The following is a 25,013-nucleotide window of genomic DNA, read 5'->3' as shown; positions in this document are numbered from 1 at the left end:
GGAAGTCTTCACGTAACTTAAAGGCTGCTTTTGAATTTTCTTTGAAGTCTTAACATTGGTGACAAAAGTTGGGCTGAAGCTAAGCAGCAATTGTCTCAGTGGAAGATTTCTTATTCATTTTGGCCAGAAAAAGCTTGACAAGTCAACACTAACATTAAATCACTGTTGCTCTGTTTTATTTTTTTATTTCTTCTTCTTGACTGGAGGACATGGATGATAAATATCCATAGAAAAATCGTATGAATGGCTGAAGTGTCTTTTAATTTTGCCTGCCTTCACCTTAACATTTAGGTAGTAATCTATCTTTTCGTTTGTTAAAAATAAGATGATAATTATTCCACACCTGCCATACTTACAGGACTTAGCTCTATGTGACTTCTTCCTCTACCCATAGTGAAAACCAAGTAGGAGCTAAGATATACAGTAGGAGACATTCAAGCTGAAATGCAACGGGTACTTAACACCTTAACAACGTAACAATTCCAGGACCCTTTTTGAAAATGGTAGAAACATTGGAATCAGTGTATTCACACACTAAGGAACTATTTTGGTATGCAGAATAAGATCTGGGTAAAACATAATTTTAAGTAATATTTTTTGACAACTTCTGGATACCACCTTGTATTTGGTTCACAAGAACTGTTTGTGATAAATCCCTTGAGGGCTCTTACCTCATCACTGATAGGGAGTTATGACTCAGTGAGAGAATGAGAGACTAGAGATTGAAAATAACAAATTCAGACTGATCAAGCCTACAGTTTTGCCATGTCAAACAAAACAAAACACACACACACACACACACACACACACACACACACACACACACACACACACACCTCTAGGAGGAAACACCAGTATGTGCTGCTTGTGGCATTGCAATGTCAGTGTGTCACATCTTGCTAGGATGCATTTTATATTCTAACAAAAGGGTAGCAATGTTTGTTAATAACTGTTTGTCCTCTGTTTTAAATAACAATGAGACAAGTGTAGAAAAGGTTTCAAGATTGTGTGTGTTATCAGGATTCCTGCCCAAATAAATGGGTAGATTATTTTAATGTATCTCAGAGTTGGTGATTCATCTATTTTTAATCAGTGATCAACTCTGACAAGATTATCTGAATCAGTTTCAAAGTTTTGACTGCATGTCCATTTTTATTTCAATACATATTGTATATTAAAAAGAAAGATTCCAAGACTTTACCTAGTGGGAAAGTGCTGGTAGACAGGCACAATAAAATAACACACAAAAAAACACACACACAAAATTTAGAGCTTCGCAACCGGCGGTTGCTTCGTCAGGAAAGAGGGAAGGAAAAGGAAAGATGAAAGGATGTGGGTTTAAGGGTGAGTGTAAGGAGTCATTCCAATCCTGGGGGCGGAAAGACTTACCTTAGGGGGAAAAAAGGATAGGTATATACACGCGCACGCACACGCACGCACACGCACGCACGCACACATCCATCCATCCATATACAGACACAAGCAGACATTTTATTTACATCAATACATATTGTGAACTGTGACTGGTTTTTATTGAAGTACTTTTAAGATTTATGTATTTCTGTTAACCAAATTTTACTTATTCTCACAGTAGCTCACACTGTTCCTTTTTCTAAAATTCGTCAGCCAACCACATGTACTAGGAAATAAGTTTTAGCGGTTTCTTCAGATGATTCTCATTTTATATGATATCGTACATCCTGACTACATTATAAGTGTGTTTAAGTGTGAGGAAAGGCTGTGAACATGCACGTGAACATACCCACTCCAATGTATGATGTTGTTATTGACTTTAATATGTTGATAAGCAAATGTGCTCTGTGTTGTCGTTGTCAGTCAGTCTTTAAAGTGTCTGATATTTGACTGTGTGGCATTTTTATAAGAAAACTGCCTTGAGGAAAATCTTTGGTTCTACTAAAGTGCGCTTAGTTGCCTTTGAGTGGTCTGAAAGGAATATCATCCTGTTTGTGATGAAAATATTCGATAGGGTCACATTTGCAACACAGCAGCTGATTTTTTTCGTCTATAGGGATAATTATTTCCTTATATATATATATTTTTTATAGTTCATGAAGTAAGAGACTGCAGCGAATTTAATATAAGGTTACTTGTTGGTAATGAAAATGTGTGTTGTTTTCAGCAGCAGATTCACATACTCCACTAATACAGTAGAAGGTAAAGATATTCTCCCTAATACAACAAAGTGACAGCAATTATGTAATTGATTGTAATTAAAAGTACATAATGGTAAAATGTTTACATATACCACTGTGTAATGTTAAATGTAGAAAATCAGTACTAAGTTGAAGTTCATGCAAGGAAAGTCTTTATAGTAAAGAGACAGCTAAGGGACCTTCTAATTCCTCTTTTCAAGATCAAGATAGAGATTTAGAGATACCCAGTGCTTTGTAACTGTATTTATATTTGCCACAAACATAGGAATACACAGTGTCTCACTGCATTGAGAAATATTACAGCACACTTCTTTCTTAAAAATCAGCATTTGTTTTGCATGCCTCTATGTGCAGTGGTAACTGAATGAATTACACTTAAGTTCAACTTCACATTTTTCTTCAGTTTATTAGAGGGTGATGCTCACCATGTCTGTAGCAGTTGATAAGCCACATGTGCAGTGATAACTTCAGGGAGCTCAGTCTTCATTGTCTTGGAATATGTATGATGAACTGGTGTTTCTGGGCTTGATACTGGTAGACACCACCAGTTCTCTGTAACTACATGCTTCAATAACCACCATATGGCAAGGTGGTGGAATGTTGTATGTCATAGGGCTCAAATTCTCACATTCTGAGGATTATACAGACCTCAGTCTTCAGGTGTACAACATACCAATGGGTTGGGTGGCTGTCACAGTGAAACAGCTGTTAGTGGGCAACCTCAGGATAATGAGCCGTATTTCACTTGTATCGGATTTAACCAGGCAAGTGGGACTCTGCTAGGTATACCCTTATTTCTTTTGTAGTTTATAGTTTGCATATGGATCATACAAAAACTACAAACACTCTGCAGTTGGGGTGGTATGTTGATTAGTAGTCACACCCTTATAACTAAGAGGCCTAGTTCACCTAAGTCTGTCATAATTAACTGATAATATAGTTTAAACAATGCATTCATTGTAATTAAACATGCAGAAGATAGATTAGACTGGCACCCTTCTACATATAGAAAGTATTGGAGGTACTTGTAGTCATTGAAATCAGCCAAGAAATACTGGAATGTTGCACTCATGATTCATACAGCAAGAACTGCATAAGTAGGCAAGCTGCTAAATGCCAAGTCAGTAAATATGGTATAGTTAGAGCCTTGTTAACCTGTAACTTTCACTCACAACTTTCCCTAACTCAGTGTTCCTCCTTCAACAATTGCTCCTGTTTTCAAACCTGCCTCATGCATCCATTGACAACCATCTTCTCCAGCCCTACCAGTGGGAACAAATAAAACATTATTAAAGGTAGGGCAAATGGGAAACTAATCAATTATTTATTATCTGGTGTGTCACTGTAAGGATGACTGCCATGAAATAAACAGAATGTATAAATGCACACAAACTGTTCACTACGGGCAAGTTCATTACCCAGCTGCTGAGCATGATCTGTATTGTGACTCGAGATCTGAGTGCCTCCAACACCACAACAGCCAATTACATCTTATGATTTGTCACTAGTTTATGTGAACTCCGGACATGGAACTAATTCTCCAGTGTATCTCCTTATCCTGTTACCCTCAGTGACAATCTCAAGTATCCCATCAGCTTGCTCATGGGCACACACAAGTAGTGTAAGCTACCCACCAGGCAGTCCTGTTATTGCACATTTTCTTTTGTGTGTGTGTGTGTGTGTGTAATTTATCCACCCGTGTCCCTTTCACAATTTGGATGCCTTTTAGCCAACCTGTCCCTCATTCCTCCTGTAAGAAAGGACATGTCGCTCAGAATGTTAGGAGTGCCATTACCCCTCCCTCCACCCTCCTCCCATTTTTCCATAGTGTGAGTTGCAATTAGTTAATGCAAGAACATTTCATCACAAAGAAATACATCAGAAACTCCTATTTTGTTCCTGTCATCTTCAAACCCTAAGTACATTATGTATGTAACTTTTGGCCACTATGCACAAATTCTCACCCCCCCCCCCCCCCCCATTTTTGAATACATATTTTTTATTTAAAAAAATGTTTTTTCTTTTACAGAAACTTCAGATTGATTTTTGCACTCTTGATGAAATTGTAGACAATGTCAGTAATAACATACCTCCAATTTTTAAGGTAAAATATTTCATTCTTTCGCTGTAATATAATAGATAATAAGTGAACTGGGTAATGATATGTACTTTGTGTCAAGCTTGTAAGAAATTAATATAAGGAATTAAGTTTTGCTTAAGGCATACGGGTCTCAACTTCATTATTGATAATGGTAGAAGCTGAAGAAATGAATTAAAATTTGTGCCACAGTTGGGACTTGAAACCATGTTTCCTGCTTGTGACTAGCATATCTGCCTAGCAAGTAGGAGACCCTTGTTAAAGTCCTATTCGTGGCACAAATTTTAATTCATTTCTTCAGTGTAATAATTATCATTCATGTATGTACTATGAAATCTTATTCAGTTTTTTATTTTTGTTTCTGTTGTCTGCATGCAATAAAAAGTAAACTACTCTCATAATGACAGAAATATCTCACTTTAAAGTAATTTACCTCATAAAAGGTGTATCATTAATGTCAATTCAGTAATTTTCTGCATCACATATTGATTTTTCTTGAGCTGAGCAGGTTGTGATCACATGATAATACACAGTCTGCCTGGCAGAAAAAAAAATTAAGAACACAGTCACCATCAAGATGCAGAAAATTTTCATTACACTAATTAATGGTAAAATAATTGAAAATAACAAGTTTCAAGAGCTAGTACATCTGATGGCAAGAACTCCTTATAAGAAAAATAAAACAGAGAATGTATGATGATAAATGAAGTCACAAAACACAAAAATAAAGAACAACTTTGTATTTTTAACTTCACACATCAAAGATAGAACTTATAAATAGGAAATAAACTGATCTAGTAATGAAACTCTTCCATTACAGAAGGCAGTGTGTAACAGGATCTACAGTATCTCATTTAAGGTAGAACCATTGCTGTCACATTCAGTTGTGGAAAAATTGATGACAGAGGCCTCTGTTTAAAACTTATTATTTATTACAGTAACTCTTAGACAAGGGACAGTGCAGCATATCACTTACCAGTCCAATTACCAATAATGCATAGGATTATGATGTGGGCAGTGATGCTGTGCAGAACTATGTCATTATTTTCACATTATTCAAAAACAAAGATTCCAAGACCCACCAAGCGGGAAAGCGCCGGCAGACAGGCACAATGAACAAAACACACAAACACACACACAGAACCCCGAGCCCCCGCAACCGGCGGCCGCCCTGCCTGGAAAGAGGGAAGGAAAAGGAAAGATGAAAGGACGTGGGTTTTAAGGAGAGGGCAAGGAGTCATTCCAATCCCGCTCCCGGGATATATTTTTCCCATGTGGAGGTTTCTTTCTATTTTTTCACATTATTCTGTTGAGAACCTTTCTATACTATAAATCGAAAGGCAGTGAGATACGACAGGCATAGCAATACCATCACTGGACAAATTTTACGTGGTACGAAACTACTGGATTAATAGGTCATAGTACATTGTATTGTAGGAGGTCTTGTGCTAGGGTAACAGACTCCTAACATAATAGTGTGAAATATTCACAATATTCATAACTTTGAAAGTGTCATATTTAATTGGTAATCATATCATGGGATTTCCCCTGTTGATTAGTACCAAATATTTCTACATTCCCTGAAAAGGAGAACTTCCACTTTTAGGTTGAACAGGTTTTATAAACAACTGAAATTTTTCCCATACATAAAACCTGTTTCATTACCACATAACAGGCTCATAAAAATAAAAACTAGCCTTATTTAACACAATATTAGTTTTGAAAGATGAGTAAGAGACTCATTCTTCAAGCGTTTAAAATGGTTTCAAAATGTATGTGAAAGATCCAAAGGTTTCAATTCATACAACTTCTGTGCACCCTGTTTTCTATTGAAATTAGCCAGTCAATGAACTAAAAATGTGTTCCACTGCTTCAGTACCTTCCTTTGATATAGAGTGATGCCTTTCTGTTGAAGCAATATGAACTGGAGCACTTACAATCATCAAAACATTGTGGAGAGGAAGTGGGCATTGTTGCTATCCAGCAGCTGGTGCATGTGGTAGCATAAAGCTAACTAAAATTTCATTTAACTCATAACTGGTGTCTGTAATCTCTGCAATTGGCTGTCAGTCATACACACATGCCACAAACATTCCCTTTCACAGGTTGTGAATCTGAATTTTATCGTGCTGTTTCTGAGGTGTTGGCTGAACGATTGAAATTTCTTCTTTCTTGCTCTTTAAAGTACGTGCAATATGAGTTCGCCCATCACTTAGTCCAAAAATGTGTCTCCTGAATTCCTTTCACAGGAGTAGTTTGTTTGAACCCTTCTTGTTTTTTCTGCTCACGGAATTCTTCAATCTCCTCTTTGGACAAAAGATTGAGGGCTGTGGATGTGTAAGATTTCGTCATTCTTGTAAAATCCTCAGCATTCTGAATCTCAGCTATATTGGTTTGGAAAGATTGTTTTGTAGCATGGTGCTTCAGCAGGCCTCCTATACCGTCATAAGGCCCCTTCCCATGACCAGTAGCACTGTATACCCAGTCCGTTGGCACAAGCGACTTACTCAATTCAAACAACTGGTAATGATTTTTAAAATGACTAGGAGCACCATTAGAAATAATAATGATCTTTTTAAAATTACTAGGAGCACCATTAGAAATAATCATGATCTTCTCTGCCTCTGTTTGCACTTGAAGAATTTTGCTCATTGCCAGCAAAGCATGTGCTGAGTCATGTCCTGTGTTATCACTTATAACAGCAAAAATTGTGGTCTTGTTTTGAAAATATGTCACTCCTGCAAAAATTGAAACCTGATCATTACTCCAATGATACCCTTGTACTTCTTGTGGGAGAATTACAGACCAGTTCTCAGCAAAGTCACAGTGAAACACTAAATGTAGTTCTTCAGCCTGTACACACCCTTTCACTTCTGCAAGGAGGTGGGGGTGCAATTTCTTCAGATGCTGGTGTGTTACTGCTTTCACTAACCATTTACCAAGCTCATCAATGAAACTGTCAAAGTCAATAGTTTTCTTAATTAGTTATTTTTCTCCCCTGTCGGATATGTAATCACTGCAGAATTATCTGCTATGTCTTCCAGGCCAGGTGTCTTAAGACAGTCCTTCCTTTCCAGTCAGTCACCACATTCTTGAAACAAACAAGTTTCTGGCTTTGCGTCACAGGCTACTAATGTCTTTTCACACATCGAACAAAGGTGTCATATGACACATGCTCCACTAAGTTCTTCCCAGTTAGCACACAAAGTTCAAACTTCCTGGAAGATTAAAACTGTGTTCCAGACCGAGACTCGAACTTGGGACCTTTGCCTTTCATGCGAAAGTGCTCTACCATCTGAGCTACCCAAGCACGATATGGGTAGCTCAGACGGTAGAGCACTTGCCCACCAAAGGCAAAGGTCCCGAGTTTGAATCTCGGTCCGGCACACAGTTTTAATCTGGCAGGGAGTTTCATATCAGTGCACGCCCTGCTGCAGAGTGAAAATCTCATTCCACAAAGTTCAAAATTAGTGCAGTACTCACACAAACGGGCATCTCTAGGTGGGTGTGGAACTAAGTACTTAGGTCGTAGTACATAAAATTTTGATCTTCCAATATGTAAGTTGTATAGTTGTTCTTATAAATTGCAAAACTTTCTTTAATACTGTGTGTCATGTACCTCTTCACTTTCGCAACTTTTTGACCTTCAACTGTTACAGTTATAGTGTCTTTGTTGGCATTATGACGAGAACAGTCCCATTAACCTTCCAGATAAAATGACTGCACTGTTTTAACTTGAGCTGCTTCTGCAGGATGACCATAATAGGGATCTGGTTTTCCAAAGAATTCTTCTACAGACCCCACATTTCTTGATTTGTCTACCATGTACTTTGATACTTGTACTTGATGGAACATGGTTCAAAATTGTTTTCTTTGCAAATGTCTCTGGAATAATAGTTAAAACTTCAAGATTTTCTTCTGTAGGATGCACAGTATCCAACAGCTGAATTGATGTTTGTAAAAAATACCTGTCAAGAGGTGCAAGAGTGCTTTGGTTCATTTCCTTCTGAAGATGGAATTTCTACTTTGAAGAGTGTGGTCAGTTTTGCTGTATTGTATTCATCCATAGCTTTAGTAATTTCTCTGCACTTTCTTGATGCATAGAGCTTATGAATCAACGTCACTGACCACAGTTTCTTAACAGGACTATCACCTACCTCTGTAGTTGACTGATTCAGGGAGTTAAATGTTTCCTCTGTTGATGCAAAATATGCATCATTTGCACCATGCCGGCTGAAGTGGCCGTGCGGTTCTAAGCGTTGCAGTCTGGAACCGCGGGACCGCTACGGCCGCAGGTTCGAATCCTGCCTCGGGCATGGATGTGTGTGATGTCCTTAGGTTGGTTAGGTGTAAGTAGTTCTAAGTGACTGATGACCTTAGAAGTCATGTCCCATAGTGCTCAGAGCCATTTGAAGACATACATTACCCTTGAAAGTTAAAAAAAAAATTATAAAAGTAAAACCTGCCCAACTTAAATGTAGAGGCTCTCCTTTATAGAGAATAAATTACTACAGAAAAAATACCTATCTTTTCTGGATTGGAATTTTTGGAAAAAAAAGAAATTCTGTAAATTTCAAAAGGTGGCAGTAAAAGAACTTTGATGCATATGTCCAAAAGGAGGATACCATTGTAATCATAAAACAATTACCTTTCAAATAAAACAAACTCTAACAAAACTCTAGAACTGTTACAGAGATACAGCATTAAAAAAAAATCAGAAATTTGCATTCTCAAAATAATGGTCGCAGAGTCCTCTTTGGAGGCCTGTATCTCTGGGAGCTACAAAAAAATACTTCCTTCTTATTTATTCCTGAATTTAACATGCGCTAAATTCAATAATGTCAGAGACAGATTACGCCTATCAGAAACTTTTGTTTCATTGTAGTGGGACACTTGCTGAATCAATGATAGCAATTAATAGAAGATAATTACTGGATCTTATTCAGCATACACAGTTAGTAGAGATTTATAAAACTTGATAAGTTCTAGTACTGCGTTCTTAAGTACTACTTCTGTAACTGATTTCTCACGTTGACTATAAATACTTTGCTCTTAAGGTTTCCTCATTTGTTGTTGACTATAATGTCACTGAATGACTTGAGAGTGAATAAAATAGAAATAGACAATGTGCAGGAGAAGTTACAGATGTGAATGATTCGTTTCTCTATGATTATTGGCTTATTCTGAAATTTTACAAAGCTGTTTTATGATGTCAGTTGTCTTTGTATTACTATTACTTTCATTCTTTCTCATTAGGGGCAAGACTAGGCCTGTGAAGAGCACCCCCTCTGTTGGACCACATGCTCAAATAATTTACATTGAGGTGACAAAAGTCATGGGACAGTGATACACACTATATAGATGGCAGTAATATCATCTGCACAAGGTATAACAGGGCTGTGCATTGGCTGAGCTGTTGTTTGTACTCAGGTGATTCTCCTGAAAAGGTTTCTGATGTAATTATGGCTGCACGACGGCAGTTAACAGAATTTGCATGTAGAATGGTAGTTGGAGCTAGATGCATGAGACATTCCATGTCGAAAATTGTTAGGGAATTCAGTATTCTGAGATCCACAACATCAGGAGTGTGCTGAGAATACCAAATTTCAGGCATTGGCTCTCACCACAAATGATGCAGTGGCCAACAGGCTTCACTTAACAGACATGCAACACTGTGTGAAAAAAACTGCAGAAATCAATGAGGGACATACGTCAAACGTATCTGTTAGGAAAGTGCGGTGAAATTTGGCATTAATGGGCTATGGCAGCCGATTGCCGACATGAGTGCCTGTGCTAACACCATGACATCACCTGCAGCAACTCTCCTAGGCTCATGACCATATCGGCTGGATCCTGGAAAATTGTGGCCTTGTCAGATGAATCCCTATATCCATTGATAAGAGCTGATGGTAGGGCTCAAGTGTGGTGCACCCTGCATGCAGACATGGATGCAAGTTGTCAACAAGCCACTGTGCAAGCTGGTGGTGGCTCGAAAATGGTGTGAGCTGTGTGTTTATATGGAATGAAGAAATCATTGACTGGAAATGGTTATGTTCAGCTACTTGGAGACCATATGTAGCAGTTCATGGACTTCGTTTCCAAAAAACAATGGAATTTTTATGGATCACAGTGCGCCATGTCACTGGGCCACAATTGTTTGTGATTGGTTGGAAGAATGTTCGGGACAAGTAAAGCAAATGATTTGGCCACCCAGATTGCCTGACATGAATCCCATCGAACATTTATAGGACATAATTCAGAGTGTATACGACCCGGGAATTTTTTCATCTGGGAGAAAACCGGGAAAAACCCGGGAATTTTTCGGAATTCCGGGAATTTTTTATTGTTTTAGATTCCAGTTATTTTTTTTTTAAATTTTGGCTGCAGAATTGATTCTCTAGCAAAGAATGTTATTGTATCCTGCTACTGGAGAATGATACTGCAGCAATAAAATATAGACGAGAGGGAAAGAATTAAAACTTTAGTGACAAAGGAAATGTGCAATTTACAACAACAAAAAACCGTGCACGCACAAGCGTTTGCAAATAGCAAAAATATGTCAAAGGCCGTAGGGCGCAGACTGTAAGCTTGCTATGAGCATGACGTCACAACTGTTCACATTAGATTCGTCTGACCAATTGCCAGCGGTCTTTTGTGCAAGCGCATTTGACTCGCGTGTGAGCAGTACCTTCTCCCCGCTACTTGAAGTTTGGCTGTTAGCTGTATCGGTAGCAGCAGCAAGGAGCCAGATGCAAACAAGAAAATTTTTTCTCGCGCGCCCTAGCTGCCAGATTCACGCTTGCACAGAGTTGTCTGAGTTGTAGTGGAGAGGAGTTAACATCCACGTGACGCATGTTTACGCTAAGTGATTTCGCTGCTTCTCTTCGTATACAGCTCCCAAGTCAAATGAAAACAAACCGGATTTCCGTGGCCGGGGAGCTATCAAGTGAATTAAAATACATTCACATAATTACGGAGGGCAAAAATATATTATTAATTTCAGTTTTATGATTTTATTTTATTTCCAAGTTAGCAGTCAAGCATTAATTGCCTTGCAGAACAGTGAAGTTATTTTTCAAGTTTGCTAAAGAAATTTGGCTTTATTAATCTTTCCGCTGAGGCAATCATTTTATGTGAAACGAAGTGTTTCATTCTACAGTATTGGCTAGTTCCAACTTTTCGCCGAATTTCAAGTGCACGTTATCATCTTCTGCCACATATGGCATTATGCCATAATAAAGAACCAAAAATGAGATCGTAGAGTACTGGTACTCCAAGAAAATTTACATCCCAAAAACCACACTGAAAAGCTTAATATCAGATGGGACCTACTTCTTTGTGAATCTGAAAAAAGCCAATTCGCACTTCAAGCAGAATTATGCATTTTAGTATGGTTTACGAAATTCCGATGCTCTTTGGATTACCCTCTGATGCCCTGTTTCTTTTATGGTGTAATTTAAGTTCTTTTAGTGCTTTATACACACGAACATACGGGCTTCCTACACCAGTGCAGTTGCACACGCACAATAATGCCTGTTTTCTGGCGCTCTTTGGAAACTGGTAAATCGAACGTATTTCTAACAGTCTTCGGATAGTATTGCGAACGGTGGTTAGAAAAGCGTTACTTTCAAAGTAAATTTCTTTTTACGCAAGATGAATTATGTTACGTGTGAGAAAGTGGGTTGGATATCTAAATCACAGAGCGTTCGAAACTGAACAGTTTGAGGACCAGCCACTTACAAGAATTTCGAGCCGAGACATGTGTGTCATAATATTAAATTTACTGGCACATTTATGTGATGTATCTTAAAGTATAACACACGCAAAAAAGATCAATATTACATGTGAAAGCTTAGCTTCTGTTGTAGCGTGTTAATCTTAGAGACTAATATTATATGTGAAAGCTTAGCTTCTGTTGTAGCGTGTTAATCGTAGAGACTAATATTATATGTGAAAGCTTATCTTTTCTTGTAGATATACGGTACTGTGTACATTAATGTAAACCGTTAACTTTTCTTTTTGCGTGTTCGCGCTATGTAACCAGTGATCTTGCTATTGGCTGACTATAACACGAGTCCTGTGCTCTGAATAGCTGCTGTCATCGGCTGACGAGATCTCGTGGCTTGAGATATGACTCGCTTACAAAAGGACATCGCAACCTCGGTTTCAACGCTCCGCAAACTTAACGCGCTGTGTTTGGTGCAATTCGAATTTATACTTTCGTAATACGAAAATATGCAACGTATATGTTCCTGCAAATCAAAGGTCTTTCCAAGACTTCTCTCCTTTTTTAAATTAAAAGTTTCTCCAAAACTTCTCTCTCCGTCTTTTCTTTTTTTCCGGGAAGTTTACGCGATTGTATAAAACGTCAACCATTCATAGAATTGATAAGGTTTACAGTTCCGAGGGAAAATCTACTGTCACTTAGCACAGAAAAAAAGTGTATTTTCGACCGGGAAAAAGCGTATTTTTTAAACGAGATATCTGGGATTTTTTTTTCCCTTGTTCCCGTATACATCCTGTATTACCTCCGATGAGCGTGACGTCATAACTGTTTACATTAGTTTCATGTAAGCTGTTACGAGCAAGTGCAGTTTTGTCGCGTATGAGTAGTACCTCCTTCCGCTCCTGGCTACAGAAATGTCGCTGTTGGTTGTGTACGCAGCAAACTGTGGTATCTGAACCGGGCAGCTATTTCGGTGATGAGGGGGAGAAAAAAACTTGTTTCACAAAGCGCCTAGCATCTAGCGCTCGTTAGTCTATCGGTTATAGTCTGTCGGTAAACTGAAGAGCGAGCGAGTCCCCACTCTGCCCACCCAGCTACGTCACAGGGCCCTTCTACAGGCTGTTTCACAACGTAGTACCTGCCCTGCCGCGGCGCGCGCTTTAAATCTGTGGGGACGCCGTCTACAGATACGTCCCGGCTGCGTTTATTTTTAGACAAATGCATTAAGACCATAAGGAGTAGAAAAAACGATAGCTTTTTCCGAAACACAACATTATAGATTAAATAACAACATAAGAACGGAAGTCAGGAGTCTACTACAAACATAGAACCAAACATCTGTTCACGTGAATGTATGTTCCTCTATTGCTATTCTTAAAACAAACCTCATATAAAGCAATCAGTCTGTAGAATTAAAGGATTGTTCTTCCTTTGTGTTTCTACTAAAAGGCAGAAGTATTCTTTGAAGGACTGCATTGAAACTTAACAATTCTTGCAACACTAAGATTGTTTATAAAGTAAGCAGAAATTTATAATTTTGTGTATTGCATTAGTCCGATTTGCACTACTTTCTTGTCTCTGTCTTCGTAAACATGCCTCACAAGTATGTGTTCAATGTTACGCATATTGGGTATTTACTCTGTTGTCAGCTGTCAGAAAGGTTACATGGGTTTTGGTAGCATCAACTATTATTTATTTTGTATAAAAATAAATTAGTGTGTTTGTATTAAATTTTGTTATAAGAATGGAATAAAGTTTATGAAATTTTTAGAAATGTTAAATATTGCTTTTGGTGAGTGCGGCTTTATGAGCATGGATGAGATTAAAAATGTGCAGTTAAGAGACCTACAAAATATCCCAAAGAAACAGTTCCTAAAGTGTTCCGGGAATTGGAAAAAGCACTGGCAAAAGTATATAGTATGTAATTGGGTCTATTTTGAAGAGGATAACATTGCTGTAGATTAACAAATAAAGTTCTTGCCAAAAAATAAGAATTAATATGTGAACGCGCCTCGCAATTTATACAAAAATTGCGAACTACTATTTTTTGATCTCGTACTTCCAAAACTGGAGCCTATGAATGAAATGTGAAACCATTTCCACCTAACATAAAGCTTTTTTTTAAGTAGCCCAAATAGGCATTTCATATTGGTAATTCGCGAATTATATCTTGTCATATTATAAAAATGACCATTATTACCAAAACAGTCTCGCTTATTTGGTGTGTGTTACAGTTGCTGCAATATTAGAAAGTCCTGTTTTCTTTTGTCTAGCAGTGACAAAATAGACGTAATCAGACACCAGTCTTTGGTACTATTTGTATTAACAGCTTTTTCAGTATTAGACAATGACATTTAGATTTTTCATGTAGCAAAATGTTTGATGAACTTTGTTGAGATAATAGATTCTTTCGCTGAAAGGAAATCACACCATGTAAAGCTGTAGCAAGAGTAGAGAGAGGAAAGAAACACACACACACACACACACACACACACACACACACACACACACACACACACACACACACACACACACACTAGGACTTAAGGATTGAAGAAATGTGTACTGTCTTGCTCGGCCGGGAGCAGGAGAGGCTATGATATGTTGTTAGTTACAGATTTTATTTTATTTCCACCTTTTTGACAGGACATTTTAATTTCCACTATCCTGAATATAGTTTGATGGCACCCATTACAAAATATACACATTTGAGTTCCACAGTGCGAAGTACAGTGACGTGAGGTAGAAGAATGCTGTATGAAGAGGCGTGTTACAGCACTTTGGCACACTTAACACCAAATAACATTTCTTACATTTCCTTGAAGTTAAATGTTTTCTGCATCAGACTGTTCAGAAAGATGTGCGCTACAAAATGAAAATATTTTTGAAAAGTCTCTTTTTTAAATTTTTTGTGTTCTATCTCAAATGCTCGAGGGTGGGGGCTGCTATCACGTCAAATGGAAAAAAAGGTGATTTCTGTGACTGGGAGCTATCAAGTGAATTAAAATACATTCACATAATTATGGAAGGCTACGATATGTTGTTAGTTCCAGATTTTATTTTATTTCCACCTTTTTGACAGTCAAGCATTAATCACCTTGCAGAACAATGAAGTTTCTTTGTCGCTTTGCTAAAGAAATTTGCCTTTTATTTCTCTTTTCCGCTGAGGCGGCCAGTTTGTTTCAAACGAAGTGTTTACTTCCATCCTATTGGCTAGTTTAAATTGTTCACTGGATGTCAAGTGGACGTTTTCATCCTCTAGCATGTATGGTATTATGCCATAACAAAGAACCAAACATGAGATAATACAGTACTGGTACTCTAAGAAAATTTACTTTCCGAAAACCACTCTGAAGTGCTTAATATCAGGTCGAGACCTACTTCATTGCGAATCTGGACATACGAATGTGCACTTTAACGCGAATTATTCATTTCAGTATGGTGCAAGAAATTCTGACTCTCTTGGAGTATCCTCTGATGTCTTGTTTCTTTTATGACATAATGTAAGATCTTTTAATGTTTTACACATACAAACATACGGGCTTCCTACGTCATCGTAGCTCTGCAAGCGCAGGGATGCCTCTTATGTGGCACTCTGTGGCAACTGCTGGAACAGATCTATTTGTAACAGATCTCGGGAAAAATGAGGTTTGAAAAGCATTATTTTCAAAGTAAATTTCCTTTTGCGCAAGATGAACTATGTGCGAGAATTTACGATGAATTTCTTAAATCACAGAGCGTTTGACTCTCATTTAAAAATCAACTCTTTGATGACAAGCCATTTAGAAGAATTTCGAGCCCAGATAATGAGAGATTTATGTTGGTACTAAACATTTTACTGGCACATTTGTGTGATGTGTCTTAAAGTGTAAAATGCGCAAAAAAGATCAACATTATATGTGAAAGCTTAGTTTCTCTTGTAGCTTATTAATCTTTGCTACAAATATTATATATGAAAAGTTTGCTTTTCTTGTAGCAACACTATGTATATTAATTTAAACCATTAACTTTTCCTGTTTGTGTGTTTGCGCTACTTAACAGTGATGTTGCTATTGGCTGACTAAATCATGTGTCTTATGCCATGAATATCCACTGTCATCGGCTGGCGAGATCACGTGACAAGAGCTATGACTGGCTTACAAAAGCGCATCACAATCTCTGTTTCAAAGCTTCAGAAAGTAACATGGGGTTTTTGGTGCAATACGAATTTATACTTTCATAATACAAAAATATGCAGCGTATATGTTGCTGCACATGAAAGAACTTTCCAAAACATGGTTTTTCCCCCTGAGTTTCATTTTCTGAAGTGTCGGGAAATTCACAACCGCTGTATAAAACCATAACCATTCAAATGATTGATAAATTTTACAGTTCAGAGGGAACGAATACTGTCACTTAACACGAAAAAAGTGTATTTTCACCCGAGAGAAAGTGTTTCCCACTCTGGAGAAAGTGAATTTTTAACTGGGAGATCCGGGAAAAATCGAGGAAATTTTTTTTCTTTGTTCATGTATACACCCTGTAATCATGAAGCGGTTTGTGCACAAAATACTGCAATGGCAACACTTACGCAGTTGTGGTCGGCTATAGAGGCAGCATGGCTCAATATTTCTGCAGGGGACTTTCATTGACTTGACTCCATGTCACATTGAGTTGCTGCACAACTCCAGGCAAAAGGAGGTCCAACATGATATTAGGAGGTGCCCCATGGTTGTTATCACCCTAAGGTGATACTTCATAACCCCCCCCCCTCCCTCCCTGCAGGTCCACGGGTTAGAATAGGCCCGAGGTATTCCTGCGTGTCGTAAGACGACTGAAAGGAGTCTCACGCGTTTCGGCCTTTATGTGATGTTTCCCCTGTAGGGTTTCACCTCCATTTTTTCAAAATTTCATCGAAGAGCAAGCCAATTGGGGAAGGGCGCATCGTGCATCGTGTCCAATATGCACTGAGACCTATCGCATCCTACGTCAATCTGGATCTGAACTTCTGCTCATACTTAAACTGTTGGATGAGGTCACCCTCCTGGATGCGTACTTTTCCATCAACTGTGCAGTATCGTTTTCTACGCTGACTATGATAATGGACTTGTTTGCTTGGTTGCACGGTAGCCAGTCCGTTGTGGTGAGGCCTCCATGTACACTGTTGGTTGTAGGCCCCTGACCATACAGGGATCGCTCTGCTGATGCCTGCGCCATTAACTCCCCATGTTTGCCGAGGAGTAGATGCTGTCACCCTGGGGCATCGGGACTCCCAGAAATGGCCATCTTGCCAGGTGGCCTTTGTTGCGGCTGGGTGGCGCCCATGGGAAGTGCCCCTATTTGGATTGGGTGGCATCAGGGCGGGTGACACGTGATGAAGCATAGTACATCATCGCTTGCTGGTGGTCAAATACCAGCAGTCTCTAAGTGGTCAAGTTCTAACTTCATTGCTAAGAAATACGACTCCAAATCGTTCCCCTGCTGGCCACACCATGGGAGGAAAGTCAAGCTATGGATGGCAGCAGCTCTTACTCTCCCCAGTACCTTGTCAGGTATGTTCAAGAGCTGATAGGGAATCTTTCATGACAATGAAGCCCCAGTTTTATGTTGATCATTTAGAGGACAAGTTTGGGGAGGTAGAGGGCTTACCCAAGATGAGATCTGGGTCAGTCTTGATCGAAACAGCATCCTCTGCCCAGTCATGGGCGTTACTCGCTTGTGACAAGCTGGGGATGTTTCTGTAACCATCGCACTCCATAAGGTCTGAAATATGGTCCAGGGTATCTCATTTCACAGGGATCTTCTTTTGCTGTCTGACAATGAGCTGCACGTCAATTTCGAGCAGCGAGGTGCACATTTCATTCGGCGGGTCCACCGGGGTCCAAGGGATGATCAGTTTGCCACCAGTGCCTTCATCTTGGACTTTGAGGGTGATACATGACACAAGAAGGTAAAGGTGATAGTCTACTGCTGTGATGTAAAGCCCTATATCCCTCGCCCAATGCAGTGCTTTAAACAGTTGATGGAAAAGTACGCACCCAAGAGGGTGACCTCATCCAACAGCTTGAGAATGAGCAGAAGTACAGATCCACATCGACGAAGGATGCGATAGGTCTCGGCGCTTGTTGGACACGATGCACCATGTAAGGCGCCCTTCCCCAATTTGCTCGCTGTGGAACTGGAAGTTCAGCCATATGTCTTCCCGCTGTACTTCCAGTGTCACATGTTGAGATTGTGGATGCTCACCACATCCCAATACTCAATGTGCCCTGCCTCCCATCTGTGTCAACTGCAGAGAGCACCATTTGCTATACTCGCCTAACTGCAGGCTTCTCCAGAAAGAAAGGAAAATCATGGAGTAAAAGATCCTGGACTGACTGACCTACACTGAGGCTGAGGTAATTTGAACACATACTGTACACATGCCATCGCTACAACAGTTCTAGCCTCATCAGCTATACCAACCCCAGTCACCTCTGAGCTGGAGGACTACACCTGGCCCGTTGATGGTGGGGGGCACTTCCGTCCCTGTTGCTCCCCCCCCCCCTCCCCCCCCCCCCCCCTCTCTCTCTCTCTCTCTCTCTCTCTCTCTCTCTCTCTCTCTCTCTCTCTCTCTCTCTCTGTCTCTCTCTCTCTCCCTCTCTCTCTCTCCAACCATTGGGGATTTCAGTCTCCACTTCTGAGCCAGAGAAGTGTAAGGCTTCTTCGTCCCTTGGGTCTCTCTCTCCAACCATTGGGGATTTCAGTCTCCACTTCTGAGCCAGAGAAGTGTAAGGCTTCTTCGTCCCTTGGGTCACTTCCTTCGCAGGTTTCTGTTAATGGGAAAGATGACACCTGCCAGTGGCTGAAGAGCCCAGAAGCACCTGGTCGTAAGGCTTCACACTCATTCTGGATCTGTGAAGTCCTCCCAGCCAGGGAAACCCAAAAAGAAGAGCCACAAGACCGAGGGAATTGCAATGGCACCCACACCACTGGTACCTACGAGCTCTGTGTGTGCAGATGAGGTGGAGATTCTGGTGGCCTCTGAAGACCTAGATATCGCCAGACCCTCAGACACAATGGATATAGACTGCACAGGCAAAATGTCAATGGCAGCAGGTGACTCTGAGGTGTAAACTGCCTCATTGAATGACCCATGCCTTCTCAGTCTCACAATGATCTCATCCTCCAGTGGAATTACGGTGCTTTTTCCACCACCTGGCTGAGCTACGGCAACTGTTAAGCTTTACATCTGCTTTCTGCATTGCCCTTCAGGAAACCTGGTTCCCGGCAATGTGGATCCCTGCCCTCTGTGGCTATGAGGGATACTACAGGAACTGTAGTGACTATAATTGAGTGTCATGAGTGTTATGTCCTAAACTCAGTCTGTAGTGAAATTGCCCCTTCAATTCCCTCTTGAAGCCGTGGCTGTCAGAATATGGACGATGCAGGAAGTAACTGTCTGCAATGTATATCTTCCTCTAGATGATGCAGTACCCCTGAATGTAGTAGCTGCCCTGATTGATCAACTTCCTACACCTTTCCTACTTTCGGGGAAATTTTAATGCTCATAACCCTTTATGGGATGGCACCATGCTTAATAGCCGAGGCCGAGATGTCTAAACTTTACTGTCTCAGTTCAACCTCTGCCTCTTAAATACTGAGGCCACTGCACATTTCAGTGTTTCTCAAGGTAGTTACTAGGCCATTGGAGAGCACATGATGACCTGTGTGGTAGTGACCACTTCCCCATCTTCCTGTCAGTGCCTCGGCATCAGCCACAGGGACGCCTGCCCAGATGGGCTTTAAACAAGGCAGACTGGAAGCCTTCACCTCTGCTGATACCATTGAATCTCCTCCACACAGGAACATCGATGTGATGGTCGAGCAGGCGACAACAACAGTCCTTACCGCAGCAGAAAACAAGAGCCCTCGCTCTTTAGGGTGCCCCCCGGTGAAAGGCAGAAGTCGCTGAAGCAATTGAGGAGCATTGGCGAGAGCTCTACAGCGGCATAAGCGGCACCCTTCCCTGGAGCACCTCATAGCCTTCAAATGGCTCTGTGCCTGTGTTCACCAACTTATCAAACGACAGAAGCAGGAGTGTTAGGAGAGATAAGTCTTGACCATTGAGTGCTATACATAACCTCCCCAAGTCTGGGCAAAGATCAAACGTGTTTTCGAGTACTAGACCCCAACAGGTGTTACCGGTGTTGACATGAATGGCGTGTTGTCTATCGACGCAAATGCGATTGCCGAGCTCTATTCTCAAGCTTCTGCGTCAGAGAATTAACCCCCAGCCTATCACACTCTCAAACGGTGGCTGGAAAAGAAAGTCCTGTCGTTCACTACATGCCACAGTGAATCCTATAACACCCCTTTTACAGAGTGGGAGCTCCTCAGTGCCCTTGCACATTGCCCCAACACAACTCCTGGGCCAGATCGGGTCCACAGTCAGATGATTAAACTATAAGCAACATCTCCTCAGGATCTTCAACCGGATCTGGTGCGATGGCGCCTTTCCATTACATTGGCGGGAGAGCACCATCATTCCAGTGCTCAAACCTGTTAAAAATCTGCTTGATGTGGATAGTTAACGGCCCTTCAGCCTCACCAACGTTCTTTGTAAGCTGCTGTAATGTATGGTGTGTTGGTGGTTGGGTTGGGTTGGGTCCTCGAGTCACATGGCCTACTGGCTCCATGTCAGGGCAGCTTCCACCACTGTTGCTCTGCTACTGATAATGCGTCCCTCGAGTGTGCCATCTGAACAGCCTTTTCCAGATGTCAACAACTTGTCGCCTTTTTTTTTATTTACGAAAAGTGTATGACACCACCCTGCGACATCATATCCTTGCCACATTATACAAGTGGGGTCTCAGAAGTCTGCTCCTGATTTCTATCCAGAATTTTCTGTCGCTCTGTATTTTCTGTGTCAAAGTTGGTGCCTCCCATAGTTCTCACCCTCCCCCCCCCCCCCTCCACCTTATCCAGGATAGTGGGCCCACAGGGCACTGTATTCAGTGTATCTCTGTTTTTGTGGCCATTAACAGTCTAGCAGTAGTTGCAGGGCCGTACATCTCACTGTCTCTGTATGCAGATTACTTCTGCATTTCGTACTGCTCCACCAGTACTGGTGTTTCTGAGCAGCGCGTACCGGGAGCCATCCACAAGGCACAGTCATTGGCTCTAGCCCACAGCTTACAGTTTTCAGCTTTAAAGTTGTGCACTTTGGTCGGCATCGTACTGTTCATCCAGAACCAGAATTTTACCTTGATCATGATCCACTCATTGTATCGGAGACCTATTGATCCTTAGGACTGGTTTTTGACGCTGATTGACTTGGCTTCCTCACCTTTGTCAGCTTATGTGGAAGTGCTGGCAGCACCTCAATGCCCTCCGCTGCCTTAGCAACACGAGCTGGGGTGCAGGTCGCTCTTTGCTGCTGCAGCTCTACAGAGCCCTTCTTCAATCCCGCCCTGACTACGGGAGTCTGATTTATGGTTCGGTGGTGCCCTCAGCGTTGCGTTTACTCAACCCAGTGCACCACTGTGGTGTTCACCTAGCAACAGGAGCTTTTAGGACGAGTCTGGTGACCAGCATTCTGGTGGAGGCCGGAGTCCCTCCATTGCAGGTTAGGCCTGCACAACTGCTGGCCAATTATGTTGCACATGTTTGTAGTTCTCCTGTGCATCCCAGTTAGTCTCCTTTCCCCACCCATGGTGGTTCATCTGCCGCATTGGCGGCCCAGGTGAGGACCTCCAATTGCAGTTCGTGTTCGATCCCTTCCTTCCAAACTGGAGTCCTTGCCTTTACCACCTGTATTTGAGGTCCATTCACATATACCTCCATGGTGTACACCCAGGTGCAGGCTTCGTATGGACCTTTCGCCTGGCCCTAAAGACTCAGTTAACCCCGCGGCTCTCTGCTGCCACTTCCTCTCGATTCTTGACATGTACCAAGGCCTTGAAGTGGTTTACACTGACGGTTCGATGGCTGATGATCTGGTGATCACATCGGCTTCGCGTATTTCCATGGAAGACATATTGAACAGTATTCCTTGCCCGATGGCTGCAGTGTTTTCACTGACGAGCTGGTGGCTATATCTCATGTTCTTGAGCACATCCGTTTACGACGTGGGGAGTCGTTTCTTCTGTGAACTGACTCCTTGAGCAGCCTGCAAGCTGTCGACCAGTGCTACCCTCGTCATCCTTTGGTAGCCACCATCTGGGAATCCATCTGCTCCCTGGAATGGTCCAGTCGTTCAGTGGTGTTTGTCTGGACCCCAGGTCACGTCAGAATCTCAGGGAATGAACTTGTCAACAGACTGGCCAAGCAGGCTACACGAAAATGACTTATGGAGATCGGCTTCTCTGAAACTGACCTGCATTCAGTACTACGCCGCAAAGTTTTGCGGCTTTGTGAGACAGAATGGCATAACCTCAGTACGCACAATAAACAGCGTGCCATGAAAGAGACCATGAATGTGTGGAAGACTTCCACGTGGGTCTCTCACATGGACTCCGCATTGGCCACACTTGGGTGACACACAGATACCTCCTGCACCGTGATGACCCAGCCTTGTGTCAGTGCTGCGCCCTGCTGACAGTGGCACATATCTTGGCGAGCTGTACTTCTTTGGCTGTCCTGTAACGGACTCTTCAGTTACTGGACTCATTGCCATTAATTTTAGCTGACAGCGCTTCATCGGCTAATTTAGTGTTGTTTTATATGTGATGGTGAGTTTTATCATTCTTTATAAGTTTTTGCGCATGTCCTTTGTCCCTTTGTGTTATCTACTCTAATGCCTATGGCTGGATGTCTTAATGTGCCACAGAGTAGCTGGCTTTTCCATTTTATTCTCATGCTCGGCCAGTCACAATTATCTGCTCTCTTATGTTTATCCCTTCTACCTGTTTCTTGATTTTCTCCTTGGTTTTTTTTCCTGTTTTGTCCATTGTAGTGTTGGTTGTCCTTTTGTCATTCTTCTGGTTCATCCATTCTCCTGTTGTGCTGTACGTCTCCTTTCTTTTCCTCTTTCCTTTGTGTAATTATTTTACTGGGAACAAGGGACTGATGACCTGGCAGGTTTATTCTGAAAGATGTCATTTGTCATACAGCTGAGTGGAACTACCAAAGACTACTGGCGGGCATCATTATTTCATATCACAGTCACCAGAGACAGTTTCGTGTGAATAGCAGCAATAAGCATTACAAGGTCTGTTCAAAAAATACCAGAACATTCATAATTTCATGCCAATGTTGCATTGGATCAAACTTCGGTTGGGATCTCTGCAGAAGTATGTATTTAATGTGTGACTGCTGGAAGTTTCATTGTTGTAGATTTGTTAGTTATTGTTCAGTGCTGTATTGAGTAGAACATTGTGTGGGCGGTGATCAAAGTGGTTAAAAGATTTAAGGTTAAAGTGTATACACCCAACATTCTTATTCTGGTGATGTAGATCAATCAGCAGCTCTGATAGAACTGTCACAGCCTGAACTGGGATATGGATAAGTTACAGCACAGAGAAGGCTGAAATACTGAATCCTTCCTCTCAATCATCAAACAAACATCAAAGTGGCAGATGCTGAGGAACTGACCTCAGAGCAGAATAGCAACCACAACTGCTTAGTTGTGGAAAGGCATCACGACCAGATGAAACACCTGTGAGGTAATGTAACGATAATGTGAAAGACCTTGCTCCCCTTCTAGCAACAGTTTAATGTAATTGCTGGAAGCAACAGTTTATACTAATCACTTGAGCAATGAAGGAAACCCAGCAACTTGAAAAAAGTGCAGATCATTCTCGTTTTCAAAAAGGATCATAGAGCAGATTTACATAATTGCAGGCCTGTATCACTGACATCAATCTGTTTTAGACTTATGGAAAATGTTTCACATTGAAGAATTATTATGTTTTTGAAGAGCAAAAATCTCCACTGTAAAAATCAATATGGATTCCACAGGGATCTTGCGAAAAGCTCACTCTGTTCCTCCATGAGATTCATATCACTGGAGGCAAGGGCACTCAGATTGATGCTATTTTCCCTGACTTCAGGAAGGCATCTGACAACTGTCCTGTGTTGCCGTTTAGTAAAAGAAGAAATACAAGTTTACTAAGTATCGGACCATATTTGCAACAGGATTCAAGACTTCCCTGCCAATAGAACTCAACATGTCACTCTTAACAGAACAAAATCGACAGATGTAAAGGTAATTTTCGGATAACACCAAGGAAATCTGATGGAAGCATTACTGTTTACAGCTTATAGAATAATGAAGTAGAAAGCATGGAAAGCTCTTTAAGACTACCTGCAGATGATGCAGTTGTCTAGAAGAAAGTAGGAATGCCAGTAGACAGTGTCGATTTATAGAATGATCTGCAGAGGGCTGATGAATGGTGCAGGCTCTAGCATTTGACCCTGAATTTAAATAAATGTGTTATACTGCACATATATATAAAAAGAAATCCACTGCTGTACAATGTACTCTTGATGACAGATGGCTGGAAACAGTATCTGCTGTAAAATATCCAGGAATAAGTAGCCAGTCAATCTTAACTGGAATGACCACATAAACAAATAGTAAGAAACGCAGATGCTAGACACATTTATGAGAAGAATCTTAAGGAAATATGTCATCCAAGAAAGAAGTGGCTTACAAGGCACTTGTTTGACTGATTTTTGAGTACTATTCATTGATCTGGGACCCTTACCAGGTAGGACTGATAGAAATGACACAGAATATCCAATGAAGAGTGGTGCATTTTGTCACAGGATCATTTAGCCAGTGCAAGAGCTTTACAGAGATGTTCAACAAACTGCAGTGCCAGCTGCTACAAGAGAGGCAACCTCCATCATGGAGAGGTTTACTACTAACATATTGAGAGAGTAATTTCTGGGAAGAGACAGACAACATATTAATTCCTCCAATATGCATCTCATGAAATGACCATGATGAGAAAATTTTTGAAATTAGAGGCTTAGTGAGAATAATTCTTCTCACATGCCATTTGCCAGTGGAACAGAGAAGGGAGATCAGTTAGTGCTACCAGAAGTATTT

At 41.0% G+C, this 25,013-nt stretch overlaps 1 protein-coding gene across 5 annotated transcripts in view; it reads left to right on the top strand.

Moving 5' to 3' along the window:
- LOC126334527 (spindle and kinetochore-associated protein 1-like) overlaps nucleotides 1-25,013 on the top strand; it is a 424,403-nt gene that overhangs the window by 381,956 nt on the left and 17,434 nt on the right. For all 5 annotated transcript variants that reach the window (XM_049996882.1, XM_049996877.1, XM_049996881.1 and 2 more), the window contains one exon: nucleotides 4,204-4,278. In XM_049996882.1, coding sequence (XP_049852839.1) covers nucleotides 4,204-4,278 — 75 coding nt within the window. The remainder of the gene's footprint in view (nucleotides 1-4,203; nucleotides 4,279-25,013) is intronic.

Source organism: Schistocerca gregaria, chromosome 2 (assembly GCF_023897955.1).
Source record: "Schistocerca gregaria isolate iqSchGreg1 chromosome 2, iqSchGreg1.2, whole genome shotgun sequence".
In the NCBI taxonomy this organism is placed as follows: Eukaryota; Metazoa; Arthropoda; class Insecta; order Orthoptera; family Acrididae; genus Schistocerca; species Schistocerca gregaria.
This window is presented reverse-complemented; position numbering and strand designations above follow the sequence as displayed.